The 19,447-nt window shown below is 32.0% G+C and overlaps 1 protein-coding gene across 1 annotated transcript in view; it reads right to left on the reverse strand.

The window, feature by feature from the left end:
- Positions 1–19,447, reverse strand: part of LOC141295765 (dnaJ homolog subfamily C member 17-like) — an 88,855-nt gene that overhangs the window by 54,574 nt on the left and 14,834 nt on the right. The window contains exons 3-8 of the mRNA XM_073827040.1: positions 16,136–16,194; positions 14,886–14,973; positions 14,218–14,294; positions 13,183–13,276; positions 6,250–6,299; positions 3,241–3,318 (exon numbers count right to left, since the gene is read on the reverse strand). Of these exons, the coding sequence (XP_073683141.1) occupies positions 3,241–3,318; positions 6,250–6,299; positions 13,183–13,276; positions 14,218–14,294; positions 14,886–14,973; positions 16,136–16,194 (446 nt within the window). The remainder of the gene's footprint in view (positions 1–3,240; positions 3,319–6,249; positions 6,300–13,182; positions 13,277–14,217; positions 14,295–14,885; positions 14,974–16,135; positions 16,195–19,447) is intronic.

The raw sequence follows: 19,447 nt of genomic DNA on the forward strand, positions 1-19,447 counted from the left end.
ATGCTTATAAATGTCCGTCATAAATCAGCAGGACGGCCTCTATTTCTGTTCGGAGCATGAGAAATGTTCTGCTAATGTTGATTCACTCCTCCGGCTCGTTCTGTTGCTCTCCACAAAAAACAATCAGGAATTCTGGGAGTGAGTTTGGAGTCGGTATTTGACCTTTGACCCTCGGAAAGGAGGACGCCCAGACTAAACACGGAGTCTCAAACATTATTACAGTGCCATTCTGAGAGCCAATCCTATGAAAAACATAAAGAATTGTATTGACAGTGAAGAAAATGAAGCCTATTTTCGTATTTTCATGACAATAATGCACATTTTGCTCCAAAAGGTGAATGTCTGGATGTTTTACTTTACAATAATGAAGTGCTGTTTTTATTAAATATATATATATATATTCTCAATTAAAATAGTATTTAATTTGTCATCATAGTCATGAGAATCAGGGGGAAATTAGCTTAACTGTCATGGGAAAAGCAATAAATTCTAAGAAAAAAAAATGTTTATTTACAGACATTTTTTTTGGTTAAATGTAGCCACAAAAATGTAACCACCAAAAAAAAAAAAGAAAAAAGGATATTTAGTATTTTTCATGCTTATGCAATAAAGGCTAAATTTGCAATGCAATATATTTTTTAATTAAATTCTTTTTTTTTTTTTTGATTTTGTATTCAAAATACCACAAAATATTTAATAAGCTAACCACAAATTCAAAATTAAGAAATAAGATGTTACATTTTTAGAATTTATTACATTTCCACATTTTAATTACAGTTTAGTTCATGCAATAAAAAAGGTCATAAAATAGACATTATTTTCCAGAAAACATAATACATTTCTGTTTTTTGATTTTGCGATCAAACATAAGATGTATCCACAAATTTAACCCCAAAATCAAAAGAAAACGAGAAAATATGTTTTCTGTAAAATAAAGTCTAAATTTAATATTTATTACATTTTAATTTTTTTTTGACAGTTCAGCTCATGCAATAAGTCCTAAAAAAATAAATAAAATTGGAATATTTTAGAGAAAAAATCATAATCAATTTTCAATTTCCTTATTTTGATTTTGTAGCTAAACATGACCCAAAAAGTATTTTTTAAGGATTATTGCATTGCATTGCATTTTTATGACATTTAAGCTCATGCAATGAATCATAAAAAAGACGTTATTTTACAGAAATCATAACATTATAAATTAATTTTTTCTGTCTTTGGATTTTGTCATCAAATATAAGATTTAAACACAAATTGTATATTATATATATAATATAATATTATATATATAATCATATATAATTGTCTATTTTTAGTACTTTTAGTACATTTTTTGACAGGTTAGCTCATGCAATGATGAATCGTAAAATAGATATTATTTTACAGAAATCAATGATTTTTTCTTTTTTTTTTAATTTTGTGATCAAACAAGATTTAACAACAAATTTAACCTCAAAATCAAAAGAAAAAAATGTTTTCTGTAAAATAAAGTCTACCTTTAGTATATTACATTTTCACATTTTTTGACAGTTCAGCTCATGCAAGTCCTAAAAAATTTTTTAAAAATAGAATATTTTAGAAAAAAAAAAAAAAAAATCCACATGCAATAAGTCCTAAAAAAAACATTTTTAAAATTGAATATTTTAGAGAGAGAGAAAAAAAATCAATTATCAATTTCCTTATTTTGATTTAGTAGCTAAACGTGACCAAAAAAAAAAAGTTTTATGTAAAATAAAAGGATTTTATTGCATTGCATTGTATTTTTATGACATATAAGCTCAAGCTCAATGCATCATAAAAAAGACGTTATTTTACAGAAATCATAACATTATAAATTAATTTTTTCTGTCTTTGGATTTTGTCATCAAATATAAGATTTAAACACAAAGTGTATATTATATATATAATATAATATTATATATATAATCATATATAATTGTCTATTTTTAGTACTTTTAGTAAATTTTTTGACAGGTTAGCTCATGCAATGATGAATCGTAAAATAGATATTATTTTACAGAAATCAATGATTTTTTCTTTTTTTTAATTTTGTGATCAAACAAGATTTAACAACAAATTTAACCTCAAAATCAAAAGAAAAAAATGTTTTCTGTGAAATAAAGTCTACCTTTAGTATACTTCATTTTCACATTTTTTGACAGTTCAGCTCATGCAAGTCCTAAAAAAATTTTTAAAAATAGAATATTTTAGAAAAAAAAAAATCCACATGCAACAAGTCCAAAAAAACATTTTTAAAATTGAATATTTTAGAGAGAGAGAAAAAAAATCAATTATCAATTTCCTTATTTTGATTTAGTAGCTAAACGTGACCAAAAAAAAAAAAAAGTTTTATGTAAAATAAAAGGATTTTATTGCATTGCATTGTATTTTTATGACATAAGCTCAAGCTCAATGCATCATAAAACGGACATTATTTTCCACAAAACATAATTTCTTTCTTTTGCTTTCACGTTCGTACATGACCCGGTCATATTCTTCACAGCTTTCCTGAGATTCCCCCTCCACGTTCAAGCACTTTCTATGAAAAATAGATGTTTCTGAGAATCTGCCGTCTCCGAGAATCAGTTTTACGGCCGCCTGGGAAAAGCAAAACGCACTTGACATTCAGAAACGAGAAAAACCTGCCAACAGTGACAAAGCAGAGCGTCCCACTGGAAGCCTATTTCATAAATCCAAACATTTCTAGAGGTTTCCAAGGGCCCGACCCGGGCTGGCGAGAGGCCGTACGGCGCGAAAGCGCTCCAAAACACACAGCCTTTCGCCATCCGCCCTCCCGTAAGCTCATTCCGTAAGCGTCTCGATGGGTTTGTGAGCTGTTTACGCCGATGCTGGAGTCTGCGTGTAGAGAGACCATTGAATTGAACACGTCATTAGCTGCCGGTTGCATGTGAAGAGCAGATTTCCTGCGAGTCCCTGGACGGCACTAAACGTGTCCGTAACGGTGGCATGTGCGCTGCGTTGCCTTCGGCGTTTTGCGCTGCTACAAAACTTAATGGAGCTCACACACGAGGGGAAATAAAAGCGTTTAATGGCTGATGTCATGCAGACCTGAAACCCGCTGCGCTGGACGCCACAACCTGCTCATTAACCGCACAAAACTGCTAATTCACACACGAGGTCACTTTCTCACACGCTTTCCAGTCGATACGAGCTGATCACATTAAACTAATGAAGACCAATTAGCTCAGGAATAATTCGACAAATCTACTTGACTCTTACCTTTTGGAAGAGGTTTTGAAGGCATTCGTGAGAATAGCCGGCGTTGCTGGCATCCTCTTTTTTGCACTTCCACTTCAGCTGAGGATGAAAAAAAACTGAAAATCAGCATCAATGCAAGACTTAAAGATGCCAAAATTAACATTATCTAGTCTCCTGTAATTATTTTTTATTTTTGGATTGTTTTTAAATATTATTAACATTAACAAATGTCCTTCTCATCACTGTAATACTGGAAAAAATAATATTTAAATTAAGTTATATTTTATTTATTGTGATTTTTCTTATTTATTTATTTATTTTTGGGCAATAAATATGTATATTAATGTATATAATATTATTTACATGTTTATTTATTTTTCCTTTTATTTTAATAATTTGTTCTCATTTCTTGTTTGGTAATATATATTGAATATTTATTTAAATATGTATGTTAATGTAAATAATAAATCATATAATATAATATTATACAATATTATATTATGTACATTAAAATACATATAAATGTTTCCTTTTATTTTAATTATTTGTTCTCATTTCCTGTTTGGTAATAAATATTGAATACTTAAATATGTAAAATATGTTTATTAATATAAATAATAAATGATATAATATTATATTTATAGATTTTTCCTTTTATTTTAATTATTTGTTCTTATTTTTTGTATGTATGTATGTGTGTGTGTGTGTGTGTGTGTGTGTGTGTGTGTGTGTGTATATATATATATATATAACTGAAACCAAAGCTAAATGCTTAAAATATACATATATTACATTATATTTTTTAATACTTTTAATATTATTTTTTTTAGCCTCCCCTTTATTGTATTTATTGCAATTGTCCTGTTTTTTTATATTATCTGATATTTATATATCTATTTATATCTATCTATCTAGGGGTAAAAAACTATATTAATGTAAAAAATAAATAATATAATACAATATAATAAATAATATAATATTTTATTATTTACTTAGAAATATTTTTTTTTCTTGTTTGGTTATAATGTATGTAATTTACATTTATATATTTTTTATTTTATTTATATTTTATTTTATTTGTTCTTTTTTTTGTTGGTAACACATATGTATATTAATGTAAAAATAAATAATGCATATAAGCTATTATTACTTTATATTATATACATTAAAATATAATATTATGCAGTACAATATAGTATAATTATATTATATTATATTATATTATTACATATTTGTTTTCTTTTTTATTTTGGGTAATATTCCTTCAAAAAGTGTTTCCTAATGCCTCATATAGAGTATTAATTTTATTTCTCAAGTGTTGCACTAAACCACATGCTCCTCCAAACTCACACTGTTTTAATTACAGCAAACCGGTGCAATAATCAGCTGTAACACAATATTTATCACTTCTTTAATAAAGAAAGCGAATGCGAGCACGGTCCAGAGACTCGGCTTTAATTAATGGAGCGGTCCAGTCAAAGAGCAAAACGCATTTGTTTTAAAACCTGCACTCGTTTAATCAGACGACTCCTCTGAGAAAGTCAACACGAATGAGTTTTAAAGAAAAATATATGTGCAGGGATACGTCTGAAACACTAATCGGCCCAGTCTGATCTATCAGAGACTGCTGGGAAAACTATTTAGGCCTGAGTTCATGCCAAATCTCACGTAACGTAACCCTAAGTTTGGTCTAATGGAGCGTTAGTGTTTATTTTTGCTGAAGGAGCTCACAAACATGACGCTAATTCACCGGAGGCAGGGATGCTCAGATCAGCTGGGAACACAATAATGAGATTAAATACATAAACACATTAGCTAACGTCTTCTAATGAAGAAAACTAAGAGCTTTCCAAAGGAAATACAGTTCTGTTGGTTTTCCATAGTTATGATTCTCCAGGCGACTCGGTGACACCGAAGGACAGGAACAGATCATTAATGAGAATTAAATTGTGGGTCAGAGAGTTCTCTGGTCTAGAGAGGACTGATGTACATTAGAGAGCTGGATGTACATGTGAAGTATGTTTATATTATTGGCATATGAAATCCTTTAGGAGAGCTCATTTCATCTGATTCCTTCTTTAGGAAGCATTCAGCAAATCACTGATAGACATGATGTGCTAATACAGGGTTTGCAAAGCCCTGGTGGTTTGAGAGTGAACTGCGAGATGAGGAGGCAATTAATTTAATAATTAAAGTAAAAATAAAAAATAAAAATAATTTTAAAACAATAACATTACATTTTCAAATAAATCAATAAATCATTCAAATTAAATAAATCATTTAAATATACATTTAACATTTCTTCTAAATACATTTACAAATACAAAAAAGTCCAAATAAAATACTTGTATTTGTGTACATATGACTGTATGTATTATTTTATATATATATATATATATATATATATATATATAAAAATCTAAATAAAACACAAATTATGAAATATAAGCATGGAGTCTAAACATTATATTTTATATATACATATTTACTAAATAATTAATTTATCTGATTTAGTATTGTATAATATAAATATATACATACATAATAAATAAATGTCTAATTAGATGACATTTATTTAAAAAAATAAAATAAATTAATAAATGTCTAATTAGAATTTTTAATAAAACTAAGTTAAAAACATTTAGAATTATAAAAAGTAAAAATACAACATTTGATAGAGATTTGAAATAAGGATGAGGAGCATATAACGTCAATTTCATATTGTATTCATTAGTTCATTCATTCATTCATATAATTTAATATTTTTATCATATATTAAATAAATGAACAATCAACTAATAATTATTATTTAATATTTCATGAGTAAATATATAATAGAATTTTTAATAAAACTAAATTGAAATACTTAAAATAAAAAGTTAAAAAAAACATTTAACAGTACAATAATCAAATATTTTATATGTACATTAATTCATGTAAATTATTCATTTCCATGCACATATTTTTTATTTAAACTTTTTATTATTATTATTATTATTATTATTATTACATTCACTTCTATGCACATACCTTTAATTTAGGAGTCACGTCGCTGTTACCCTGATGTACTGTTGAAGAGTCTGTGAGGATGAAGAGGACAAATAGAGAGAAAACAGAGAGGAAAAATGAGATTAATATCTACTCAGGAATTACAACCCTTCCTCTCTCATTCATTCAATCAGACACAAACCCCCGATTTGAATCAAATGAGTCAAGATTTGAGCTCCGAAGGCCCAAACTGAATTATATGATTCATGTTCTGTGCTCCAAAGTTCTGATTAGAATCAAAAGATTTGTGATCCTAGTCCCAAGCCCCGATCTGAATCAAATGAGTTGAGATTTGAACTCAAAAGTCCCAATCTGAATCATATGATTCACGATTCGTGCTCCGAAGTTCCAATCTGAATCAAAAGATTTGCGAACCCACTCAGAAGCCCCGAACTGAATTAAATTATTCACGATCGGTGTTCCAAAGTTCCGATCAGAATCCAGTGTTGCGATCTGAATCAAATGAGTCACGATTTGCACTCCAAAGTCTCAAACTGAATCATATCATTCACGAACCATGCTCCAAAGTTCCGATCAGAATCAAAAGATCTGCAAACCAACTTCGAAGCCCCGATCAGAATCAAAAGAGTTGAGATTTGCACTCCAAAGCACCAATCTGAATCAAATGATTCATGATTCGTGCTCCGTAGTTCCAATCTGAATCAAATGATTCACGATTCGTGCTCCGTAGTTCCAATCTGAATCAAAAGATTTGCAAACCCACTCAGAAGCCCTGAACTGAATTAAATGATTGACGATCGGTGTTTCCAAAGCTCCGATCAGAATCAAAAGATTTGCAAACCCACTCAGAAGCCCTGAACTGAATTAAATGATTGACGATCGGTGTTTCCAAAGCTCCGATCAGAATCAAAAGATTTGTGAACCCACTCCGAAGCCCTGAACTGAATTAAATTATTCACGATCGGTGTTCCAAAGTTCCGATCAGAATCCAGTGTTGCGATCTGAATCAAATGAGTCACGATTTGCACTCCAAAGTCTCAAACTGAATCATATCATTCACGAACCATGCTCCAAAGTTCCGATCAGAATCAAAAGATCTGCAAACTAACTTCGAAGCCCCGATCAGAATCAAAAGAGTTGAGATTTGCACTCCAAAGCACCAATCTGAATCAAATGATTCACGATTCGTGCTCCGTAGTTCCAATCTGAATCAAATGATTCATGATTCGTGCTCCATAGTTCCAATCTGAATCAAATGATTCATGATTCGTGCTCTGTAGTTCCAATCTGAATCAAATGATTCACGATTCGTGCTCCATAGTTCCAATCTGAATCAAATGATTCACGATTCGTGCTCCGTAGTTCCAATCTGAACCAAATGATTCATGATACATGCTCCGTAGTTCCAATCTGAATCAAATGATTCATGATTTGTGCTCCATAGTTCCAATCTGAATCAAATGATTCACGATTCATGCTCCGTAGTTCCAATCTGAATCAAATGATTCACGATTCATGCTCCTGCTCCGTAGTTCCAATCTGAATCAAATGATTCATGATACATGCTCCGTAGTTCCAATCTGAATCAAATGATTCACGATTCGTGCTCCGTAGTTCCAATCTGAATCAAATGATTCACGATTCTTGCTCCGTAGTTCCAATCTGAATCAAATGATTCACGATTCGTGCTCCTGCTCCGTAGTTCCAATCTGAATCAAATGATTCATGATTCGTGCTCCATAGTTCCAATCTGAATCAAATGATTCACGATTCGTGCTCCGTAGTTCCAATCTGAATCAAAAGATTTGCAAACCCACTCAGAAGCCCCGAACTGAATTAAATGATTGACAATCGGTGTTTCCAAAGCTCCGATCAGAATCAAAAGATTTGTGAACCCACTCCGAAGCCCTGAACTGTATCAAATGATTCACGATTCGTGCTCCGTAGTTCCAATCTGAATCAAATGATTCACGATTCGTGCTCCGTAGTTCCAATCTGAATCAAATGATTCATGATTCGTGCTCCATAGTTCAAATCTGAATCAAATGATTCACGATTCGTGCTCCGTAGTTCCAATCTGAATGAAAAGATTTGCAAACCCACTCCGAAGCCCTGAACTGTATCAAATGATTCACGATTCGTGCTCCGTAGTTTCAATCTGAATCAAAACATTTGCAAACCCAATCCAAAGCTCCGATCTTATTAAAAGATTTGTGAACCCACTCCAAAGCCCTGATCTGAATCAAATGATTCACAATTTGTGCTCCAAAGTTCCAAAACATTTGCGAACCCACTCCAAAGCTCAGATCTGAATGAGGAGATTTGCAAACCCACTCCGAAGCCCCAAACCGAAATAATGATTCACAATCTGTGTTCCAAAGTTCCAATCAGAATCAAAAGATTTGCGGACCCACTCTGAAGCCCTAATCTGAATCTAATGATTTGTGATACACAATCCAATTGGAGCGCTCTGAAGCAGTGAATCGTTTTGCGATACAATGGATTAACTGATTGGGAATTTCGAAAAGCTCAGTTTCGTCCATCACTACATGTTTTAAAATCATTGTCCAAGAATCAGAAAATAAATGGCTCATTGTCGGAGCTTCAGAGTGGTTTCGCAATATTTTGATTCAGATCGGAACTTTGTAGCGCTGATCATGAATCATTTGATTCAGATCGGGGCTTTGGAGTTGGTTCGCAAATCTTTGATTCAGATCGGAACTTTGGAGAGTGAATCAAATGATTCACGATCAACGCTGTAATGTTCCGATCTGAATTAAATGAGTCACGATTTGTGCTCCGAAGACCCGAACTGAATCAAATGATTCACTAAAGGTGCTCCAAAGCCCCGATCTGAATCAAATGATTCACGATAGGCGCTCCAAAGTTCCGATTTGAATCAAGAGTCACAAACCCACTCCGAAGAACCGAACTGAATCAAATGATTCATGATCAGCGCTCCAAAACCCCGATCTGAATCAAATGATTCACGATCAACGCTGTAATGTTCCGATCTGAATCAAATGAGTCACGATTTGTGCTCCGAAGACCCGAACTGAATCAAATGATTCACTAAAGGTGATCCAAAGCCCCGATCTGAATCAAATGATTCACGATAGGCGCTCCAAAGTTCCGATTTGAATCAAGAGTCACAAACCCACTCCGAAGAACCGAACTGAATCAAATGATTCATGATCAGCGCTCCAAAGTTCCGATCTGAATCAAAAGTCACAAACCCACTCCGAAGAACCGAACTGAATCAAATGATTCATGATCAGCGCTCCAAAGTTCCGATCTGAATCAAAATATTTGCGAACCCACTCCGAAGCCACTTTGGAGTGGGTTCCCGAATCTTTTGATTCAGATCGGAAGCTTGGAGCGCAATCGTAAATCATTTGATTCAGATTAGGGCTTCGGAGTGGGTTCACGAATCTTTTGATTCAGATCGAACCTTGGAGCACCGATTGTGAATCATTTGATTCAGATTGGGGCTCATTGTCAATAAATGGCTCATTGTCCATTGTGGCTCATTGCTCATTGTCCATTGTCCAAAATCATTGTCCAAGAATAAGAAAATAAATGGCTCTTTTAATTTGATCTGGTTTTTGCTAGTGAATCACTTGAACTGATTGATCAAAATCACAAGTTTGAATCAATCGGAGCTGTTCCAGCATAAATGACTCACTCAAAATAATTATATTTTTACAATGTTTTTAGTTATATTCAGTTTGATCCAGACTGAAATGACCTAGCAGAGATACTGTGAGACGGCACAATAAACTGTCAATAGTGAGCAGCTGTGTGTTGCGTGTCGTTAAATCTGTATTTATAGTAATAAGCACAATATTATCTGCACTGGTTTCAGGTCTGAGTTACAAAGCAAAGGCAGCAGCTGTTTCTGATGCTGTGAGCAGTGTGTGTTCCAGAAATCAACTCAACAATCACAATAAAACAAACTACTGGGCAAATTAAAGGATTAAAAGCACATAAATGTGATTCTTGGACTAATGAGGAAACGATAAATAAAAGAAGATTGTGTAACTCCAGTTTGGCTTTCCAGATTTGTAATTTAGCCCTTAAAGTGGCAGTTCACCTAAAATGAGCATTCTGTGATTATTTAATCACTCTTGTGTCATTCCTAACCTGTATGACTTATTTTTTCCTGCAAAAACATAGAAGATGATGTTTTGAAAAATATCTGTCTTTTTAGTCCATGCAATAAGAGTCAATGGGGTCCAGTGTTGTTTGGTTCCCAACATTGTTCAAAATATCCTCGGTGTCCCACATAAAACAGAAAATCATACAGGTATGAATTAGAGCCACGTGATTTTGTGGAACAAAAAATCATTGTGATTTTCTGATCAAAACTGTGATTGTATTAAAAAATGTGATTTAAAAAAAAACCTCTAGGTTTGCTCTGCTTGTTGGTAGGACTGCACAATTTGGCCAAAGATGTTGCTATTATATATAAATATGACTATGAAACTATAATATAATATAATATAATATAATATAATATAATATAATATAATATAATATAATATAATATAATATAATAATAAATAAATTTTTAAAATAAAATAATTAAATAAAAAAATAAAAATAAGAAATGCCATTGTAATATTATTTCACTCTAAAATTAAAAACTGAGTATTTAAAAAATATATAATAATAATAATAACAATAATAATAATAATAATAATAATTTTAACCTAAAGTTTTATTTTATTTTTTTCATTTTCAAACATCTAACCATTGCACTAAACCATATTGTGGTTTTGGTTTTATTTGGATTAATAGTGCAGCTAGTCTGGAACAACATAAGGGTGAGCAACTGATGAAAGCATGTTTATTTTTAGGCAAACTATCCCTTTAAAGATCTGTGTGTGTTCAGTTATTTAATAGTAAAGTTATTTGTTTAATTCATTTAGTTTATTAGCAAAACTATACAAAATAAGGATGCATGTCCCCATTTAGAAAGGTAAATGTTAAATAAATGTATATAAATGTTCAATGTGACATATTTATATTTTAATGCACTTGGCAGATGCTTTTATCTATTCTATCTGAATCAAACCCACTCTGATGCCCCGATCTGATTCTGAATCAAATGATTCACAATCGGCGCTCCAAGGTTCGATCTGAATCAAAAGATTCGTGAACCCACTCCGAAGCCCTAATCTGAATCAAATGATTTACGATTGCGCTCCAAGCTTCCGATCTGAATCAAAAGATTCGGGAACCCACTCCAAAGCCCCGATCTGAATCAAATGATTCACGATCAACGCTGTAATGTTCCGATCTGAATCAAATGAGTCACGATTTGCACTCTGAAGCCCCGATCTGAATCAAATGAGCCACGATTTGCACTCCAAAGCTCCGATCTGAATCAAATGATTCATAATCCACTCTCAAAAGTTCCAATATGAATCAAATGATTCATAATCCACTCTCAAAAGTTCCAATATGAATCAAATGATTCATAATCCACTCTCAAAAGTTCCAATATGAATCAAATGAGCCACGATTTGCACTCCGAAGCTCCGATCTGAATCAAATGATTCATAATCCACTCTCAAAAGTTCCAATATGAATCAAATGATTCATAATCCACTCTCAAAAGTTCCAATATGAATCAAATGATTCATAATCCACTCTCAAAAGTTCCAATATGAATCAAATGAGTCACAATTTGCACTCTGAAGCTCCGATCTGAATCAAATGATTCATAATCCACTCTCAAAAGTTCCAATATGAATCAAATGATTCATAATCCACTCTCAAAAGTTCCAATATGAATCAAATGAGCCACGATTTGCACTCCGAAGCTCCGATCTGAATCAAATGATTCATAATCCACTCTCAAAAGTTCCAATATGAATCAAATGATTCATAAGCCACTCTCAAAAGTTCCAATATGAATCAAATGAGCCACGATTTGCACTCCGAAGCTCCGATCTGAATCAAATGATTCATAATCCACTCTCAAAAGTTCCAATATGAATCAAATGATTCATAATCCACTCTCAAAAGTTCCAATATGAATCAAATGATTCATAATCCACTCTCAAAAGTTCCAATATGAATCAAATGAGTCACAATTTGCACTCTGAAGCTCCGATCTGAATCAAATGATTCATAATCCACTCTCAAAAGTACCAATATGAATCAAATGATTCATAATCCACTCTCAAAAGTTCCAATATGAATCAAATGAGCCACGATTTGCACTCCGAAGCTCCGATCTGAATCAAATGATTCATAATCCACTCTCAAAAGTTCCAATATGAATCAAATGATTCATAATCCACTCTCAAAAGTTCCAATTTGAATCAAATGAGTCACGATTTGCACTCTGAAGCCCCAATCTGAATCAAATGAGCCACGATTTGCACTCCGAAGCCCTGAACTGAATCAAATGATTCATGATAGGCACTCCAAAGTTCCGATCTGAATCAAAAGATTTGCAAACACACTCTCTAATGTTCCGATCTGAATCAAATGAGTCGCAATTTGAGCTCCGAAGCACCAAACTGAATCAAATGATTCACGATCGGCACTCAAAAGTTCCAATCTGAATCAAAAGATTTGCGAACCCACTCCAAAGCCCCGGTCTGAATCAAATGATTTGTGATATGCAATCCAATTGCTCCACAGCTCCATTTCAACAATCACTACGTGCTTTTTAAAATCTTTGCAAGCTACGTCGAAATTCAAAAATAAATGGCTCTTTTAATTCGATCTGGTTTTTGCTAGTGAATCGCTTGAACTGAATGATAGAAGGAAGACACTTTTATCTAAAGTGCATTTAATATACCAGGCATATAATCATGCATTTCCTAGGAATCAAACCCATGACCCTGGCATTGACACAACAAGGTAAAAAAGAGTCTTTGCATTAATGCATCTGGCAAATGCATGAATGTAAATGTGTGTGAGAGTGTGTTTAAGCACCTGTGTTTATGTCTCTCTCTCTCTGGATCTGCTCTCGTATGAGTCTCTGTTGCTCCTGTAGTTCTCGTGATCCCTCTTCCCTCAGACGGGTGATCTATAACACAGAAACACGCAACCACACACATTCCTAGAATTATTATATGCATAAACAAAACAATACTCGGGTCGTTAGAATGTCCTAGAGGGACTCAGCTGGCCTGACCTGCAGTAACCCATCAGACTCCAGACGTCAAACACTGACACCTATTGGCTGTTTACTATTCAAACGAGGCATTACTGCAAAACTGATGCTTACAGACAGATGCAGCAAAGATGAGAGAGGAGTTACAGTCTGAATGTGACTACGATGTATTTAGGCCATGCAAAATGTAGATAAGTTTGTAGAAATGTGTCATTCCATCACTTGCTCATCAATGGATCCTCTGGAGTGAATGGGTGCCATCAGAATGAGGCTCAACAGCTGATAAAAACATCACAATAATCCACTCTCAGTCAATTAATTAACATCTTGAGAATAGAAAAGTTAACAAATGCACCATGAAGACATTTTAACCAAAATATGAGTCTGTGATCCATAATAACGTCACATATTTGTTTAGAGCTTAATCTGTGCAGATTTCTCTCCTGATTCAGACCAGATCACTTTTTCTTTTTTACTGGAAGAAGCGTTTTTATGGATTAAATATGGATTTAGTTAAAAGTGTCTCAAAGACGGATTTGTTTCAGCTTTTGTCTTCTCAGGATGTTAACTGATGGACTGGAGTGGTTTTGTGGATTATTGTGAAGTTTTTATCCGCTCTTTAGGCTCTCATTCTGACGGCACCCATTCACTCCAGAGGATCCATTGTTGAGATCCAATGACACAATTCTACAAATCTGATGAAGAAACAAACTCATCCTAATGTTGGATGGCCTGAAGGTGAGTACTTTAGTAGTTGTACTGCTAAAAAAGACATTTGTTAGGCTGTGACACACAAACCACAGGAAATTAATGGAGTTATATTTGACTTCACGCTGATCAAATGAAGTTCTTACCTCCTCTTCTAACGTTCGGGTGATTTTAACCTCTTCTGCTTTCACATTATCTGCCTGTCGCTCACGCGCCTCCAAATCTACAAAACAGGCAAAATAAAATGTCATATGCATTACACCGACAATGCATATGACAATGAAAGCTCATTTTCACCATGAAATAAAAGAATAAAAAGGTAAATCTCACAATTGTCAAAATTCCTGAAATTTTTTCCTTGCAAATTTCAAGTTTGAATTCCACTTTTATTTTTGTTTTTTTCCTTTTGCCACTGGATAAAAAATAAAAAAGTACATGCACTTTTTTTTCCACAATGACAAGTTTATATATTACATTCCATACTGAATATTTTACCTCTCCATCTTGGAATAAAAAAAGCATTTTTTCCTCCTCACAAAGTTTATATCTTGCAATTCTGAGAAAAAGTTCAAATTGTGAAATAAAATGTCACAATTACCTTTTTTTCGTTTTTACCTTGTGGCAGAAATGAAACAAACAAAAAAACTGAATTGCAAGGAATGAGTTTATATCTTGGATTTCTGACGTTTTCTCAGAATTATGAGAAAATGTAGAAATTGTGAATTTTATTCTGTGGCAGCAACGTGCTTCCATGCAATCAGTGTATTCCCGTAATAATAGAGCAGATCTGAGTGTATGAGGAAGAGTAGCTCACCGAGTTTAATCTTCTTCCTCTTGTCATCTAGCTTTCTGTTTCTCTCCTCGGCTTGTTTTTTAGCAGCACGCACCTTGTCGTAAGCAGCCTGAAAAAATGAACTACAAAATTAATGTACAAATTTAAAATAATGAAAACAAGCAATAAAATATATATTATAATTAATTTTAGGGATTCCAGCTGTCTTGGAAAACATATATATATATATATATACACACATATACATATACATATACACATACATATATATATTTTTTATATGGAAACCTAAAAAAATCTTAATCTTTTCTAAAGATTAAAAAAAAAGAAAAAGCATAAGCATAATATAATTGCTAAATTTTACACTTCTACCCTACATTATCCCTTTTCGCCAAAATAATGAATCAAAATATGCATACATTTTTATTAATTTTTTCAACTATTTATGTATCGTTTAAATCTTTTCCATAGCATTAAAAAAATATATATATATTGTGATTTTTAACAGATTTTTAAAAATAGATTTATTTGTTAAATTAATCAAATTATAACCATCATGAGCATTTTTGTAATAAATATGCAATTTTTAGTTCTAAAAAAGTTATTACTATTTATTTTGAATTCCTTATTCACTAAATCACAAACTATAATTGCACAACATTTTACCCAACAATAATTAAAATAAACATAATATTAAAAATAATAAATTATTAACTTTTTTAAATTATTTATTTAGTTTTATTTTTCATTTAATCTTTTCTAAAGAACTGAAAAAAAAAGCAAAAGCAAAATATAATTACAAAATTGTACATTTTTATTCCACATTATCCCTTTCTGCCAAAATAAGGAATCAAAATATGCATAGATTTTAAATCATTTTTAACTATTTATGTATAACCATTATGAGAATTTTTGCAATAAATACACATTTTTACAGTTCTAAAAAATATTATTTTTTATGTTTAATTCCTTTTCACTAAATCACAAACTACTGAAACAGTCATGTAAACTCATTGGTTAAAAATCATGGAAACATCTGGAATTCTGTCATTTAATTATTAATTTGAATCATTATTATTTAGTTACCTATTTGAATTCATGATAACGTACTTTTTGTACATTTAAAAAAGTTTTTAAAACAAACTGTTTTAATTACAAAAGAGGAAACCAGCAGACAAAGGCCAAGAACATTGAGAACCACTGATCTAATGTTATTTTATGTGTTTTATGATGCATACAGGAACATCTGAAATGGCTCAGGTGACTCTCACCTTGGCAGCGGCGTCTGTCAAAACCTCCAGAGCCTGAGAAAGCTGGTGGAAGAGCTCCGCTACAAAGAAAAGTAAACAAAATCACATTCATTTGGCTGTAAAACGAAGTAGAAACTCTTGCACAGGCTATTTAGCATGTTCATTTTGCACCTTCTCTGACCCTTACAACTAAACAGACTGATTTTGATCCTCTAACCTTATGTAAATGATCTTGGTTATGGTTTATTAACCTCACCTCAGTGTGAGTAAAGTCACTTAATACTGAATATGTAATGATATGTTAATGAGGGCGGTCATATGTTAATGAGGCTGTGATGTGCTCATCATCTCTGATTGATTTTGCATTTTAGTTTCAGTAAATGTCAGGATAGTCCAGAGAGGAAGCTTTAAAATGTAAATGTTAGTGTGCATAATTTTTTATTGTATAATTTTTTTCCAAAGCATTAAAAAAGCGAAAATATAATTGCAAAACATTGTAACATTAACATTTTACATTTTTAATAATAATAAATTAAGATAATAAATCTTTTCTAACAATAACAAAACATCTTTACTATCACTTTTTATCACTTTAACACATCCTTGCTGAATAAAAGTATAAATTTCTTTCAAAAAGAGAAAGAAAGAAATTGTACCGACCCCAAACTTTGAATATGTAATGATATGTTAATGAGGGCGGTCATATGTTAATGAGGCTATGATGTGTTCATCATCTCTGATTGATTTTGCATTTTATAGTTTTAGTAAATGTCAGGATAGTCCAGAGAGGAAGCTTTAAAATGTAAATGTTAGTGTGCATAATTTTTTATTGTATAATTTTTTTCCAAAGCATTAAAAAAGCCAAAATATAATTGCAAAACATTGTAACATTAACATTTTACATTTTTAATAATAATAAATTAAGATATGACTATTTAATATTCTATTTTTATATACATTGCTGCTCAAAAGTTTGGGATCAGTAAGATTTTTTTTTTAAGTCTCTTATGCTCATCAAAGTTCCATTTATTTGATTAAAAATACAGAAAAATGTAATATTATGAAATTTTACTGCAATTCAAAATAAGTTTTTTATTTTAATATACTTTAAAATATAAGTTATTTCTGTGATGCAAATCTGAATTTTCAGCATCATTACTCCAGTCTTCAGAATCATTCTAATATACTGATTTATTACTTTATTATTCAATGGTGGAAACAGTTGTGCTTCTTAATATTTTTTGGAACTTGTGACTTTTTCAGGATTCTTTAATGAATAAAAAGTAAAAAAAAAAAAAAAAAAAAAAAAAAACAGCATTTATTCAAAATAGAAATCTTTTCTAACAATAACAAAACATCTTTACTATCACTTTTTATCACTTTAACACATCCTTGCTGAATAAAAGTATTAATTTCTTTCAAAAAGAGAAAGAAAGAAATTGTACCGACCCCAAACTTTGAACGGTAGTGTATCTTGTTACAAAAGATTTCTATTTTAAATAAATGCTGTTGTTTTTAATTTTTTATTCATTAAAGAATCCTGAAAAATATATCATATTCCAAAAAAAATATTAGGGAGCAAAACTGCTTCCAACACTGATAATAAATCAGAATTTTAGAATGATTTCTGAAGGATCATGTGACACTGAAGACAGGAGTAATGATGCTAAAAATTCAGCTTTGTGTGACAGCAATAAATTATGTTTTAAAATATATTAAAATAGAAAACCATTAGTTTAAACTGCAACATTATTTCTGTATTTTTAATCCAATAAATGCAGCCTTGAGCAGAAAATACATCTTAAAAAAATATAAAAAATCTTAATCATCCACATTATATAATATATAACATTGATAATTGCAAACATTTTTTGTATTACAAGCTTTCTAAAATGTTAGGTTTAAATATGCAAACGAGCCATTATTTAATGAAATATGAGCTAATTTGCATACATTTCTGCTAAAAAAAATCAAAACACAAGATGAAGTCAGTTTCAAAATTCTTGTTTAATGTTTTTGACATATTAGAGTCAGATGGATTCTGGGGATCTCATTTTGTCACGCCATAGTTTTGAAAACAACTTAGAACAGCCAGGAAACTAGGGCTGCACGATACATCGTTTCAGCATCGTCATCGCGATGTACGCATGCGCGATAGTCACCTCGCGGCAGTCACGATGCTGGGCAAAATAAAAATACAATTATGTGTGTCTGATTTAAAAAATTACTTTCTATATTTTTAAACTTTCTATTCTCGGATCTATATTTGTCTAATATAAAGTAATTAACTCATATTTAAGGGTTCTTTAAAAACTACAAAGCACACATTGCTTCACCTACTTCACGCATGCAGTCTCTGCGTGCGCACATAGGCTACTCTTTGGTGCGCATGACGAAATGAGCGCGGGACGGGAGAAAAGCACCGAAATGGAAGATTTGGTCGCAAAAAGAAACGCAACGTCGGTCATATGGAAGTATTCTGGATACAAAAACGATGATGCTGACCAAAAACAGGTGCTTTGTCGGGAGTGCCTGGCAGTTGTTGCCACAACTCGCGGAAACACTACGAATTTGTTTGACCATAAAAGTACTGTATGACGAATGCAAAACCAGATCAGATTGCAGTCCAAAGCAAAAAAACTATTTCGGATGCGTTTGCCAGTGTGACGCCTTACGAGAAGGGCTCTAAGCGACAGAAAGATGTCACTGATGCTATTACATTTCACCTTGAGAAAGACATAGTACCAATAAACATGGTCACCAAGCAGAGTTTTACAAACATGATCCGCTCGCTTGACAAGCCTTATGTTATGCCGTCACGCACTTATTTTTCTCAAATTGCCATCCCAGAGCTGTACAACAAATGCAAGGCACAAGTGGAATATTATGCAGCAACAACCGCTTCAATGAGTAAATTAATGCATACAGAAGCACCAAATTGGTGTATTTGAATATTTATATTTACTTTATGCAGCAGTTCTGAGAAAGAAGCCAATTTTTTATAGAGTTGTGGAAAAGTTTAATCTTTGTTTTTGATGAGCAACACTTGTTTTACTTTGGCTAAACAAAGTATGCAAAACTAAAAAAAAAGTATCTTCTGACATTTTTTTTTTTTTCTTCAAATTTTGTGACAAAATATATTTACTAATCTGTTTTCAAAAAAGAAGTTGTTGAATAAAATGTTAAATTACTTATTTTGTCACTCATGTTAATTCCTTAATGTGATAATGAAGTGTCCTCTTTTCATTCTCAAAATGAGTTCCCTTTCATCAGGGTAAAAGCAACATTCATTATTAATTTCATAACATATTAGAACCTTGATTTGCCTGAATT

The sequence above is a fragment of the Garra rufa genome, chromosome 21 (genome assembly GCF_049309525.1).
Source record: "Garra rufa chromosome 21, GarRuf1.0, whole genome shotgun sequence".
NCBI classification, from domain to species: domain Eukaryota; kingdom Metazoa; phylum Chordata; class Actinopteri; order Cypriniformes; family Cyprinidae; genus Garra; species Garra rufa.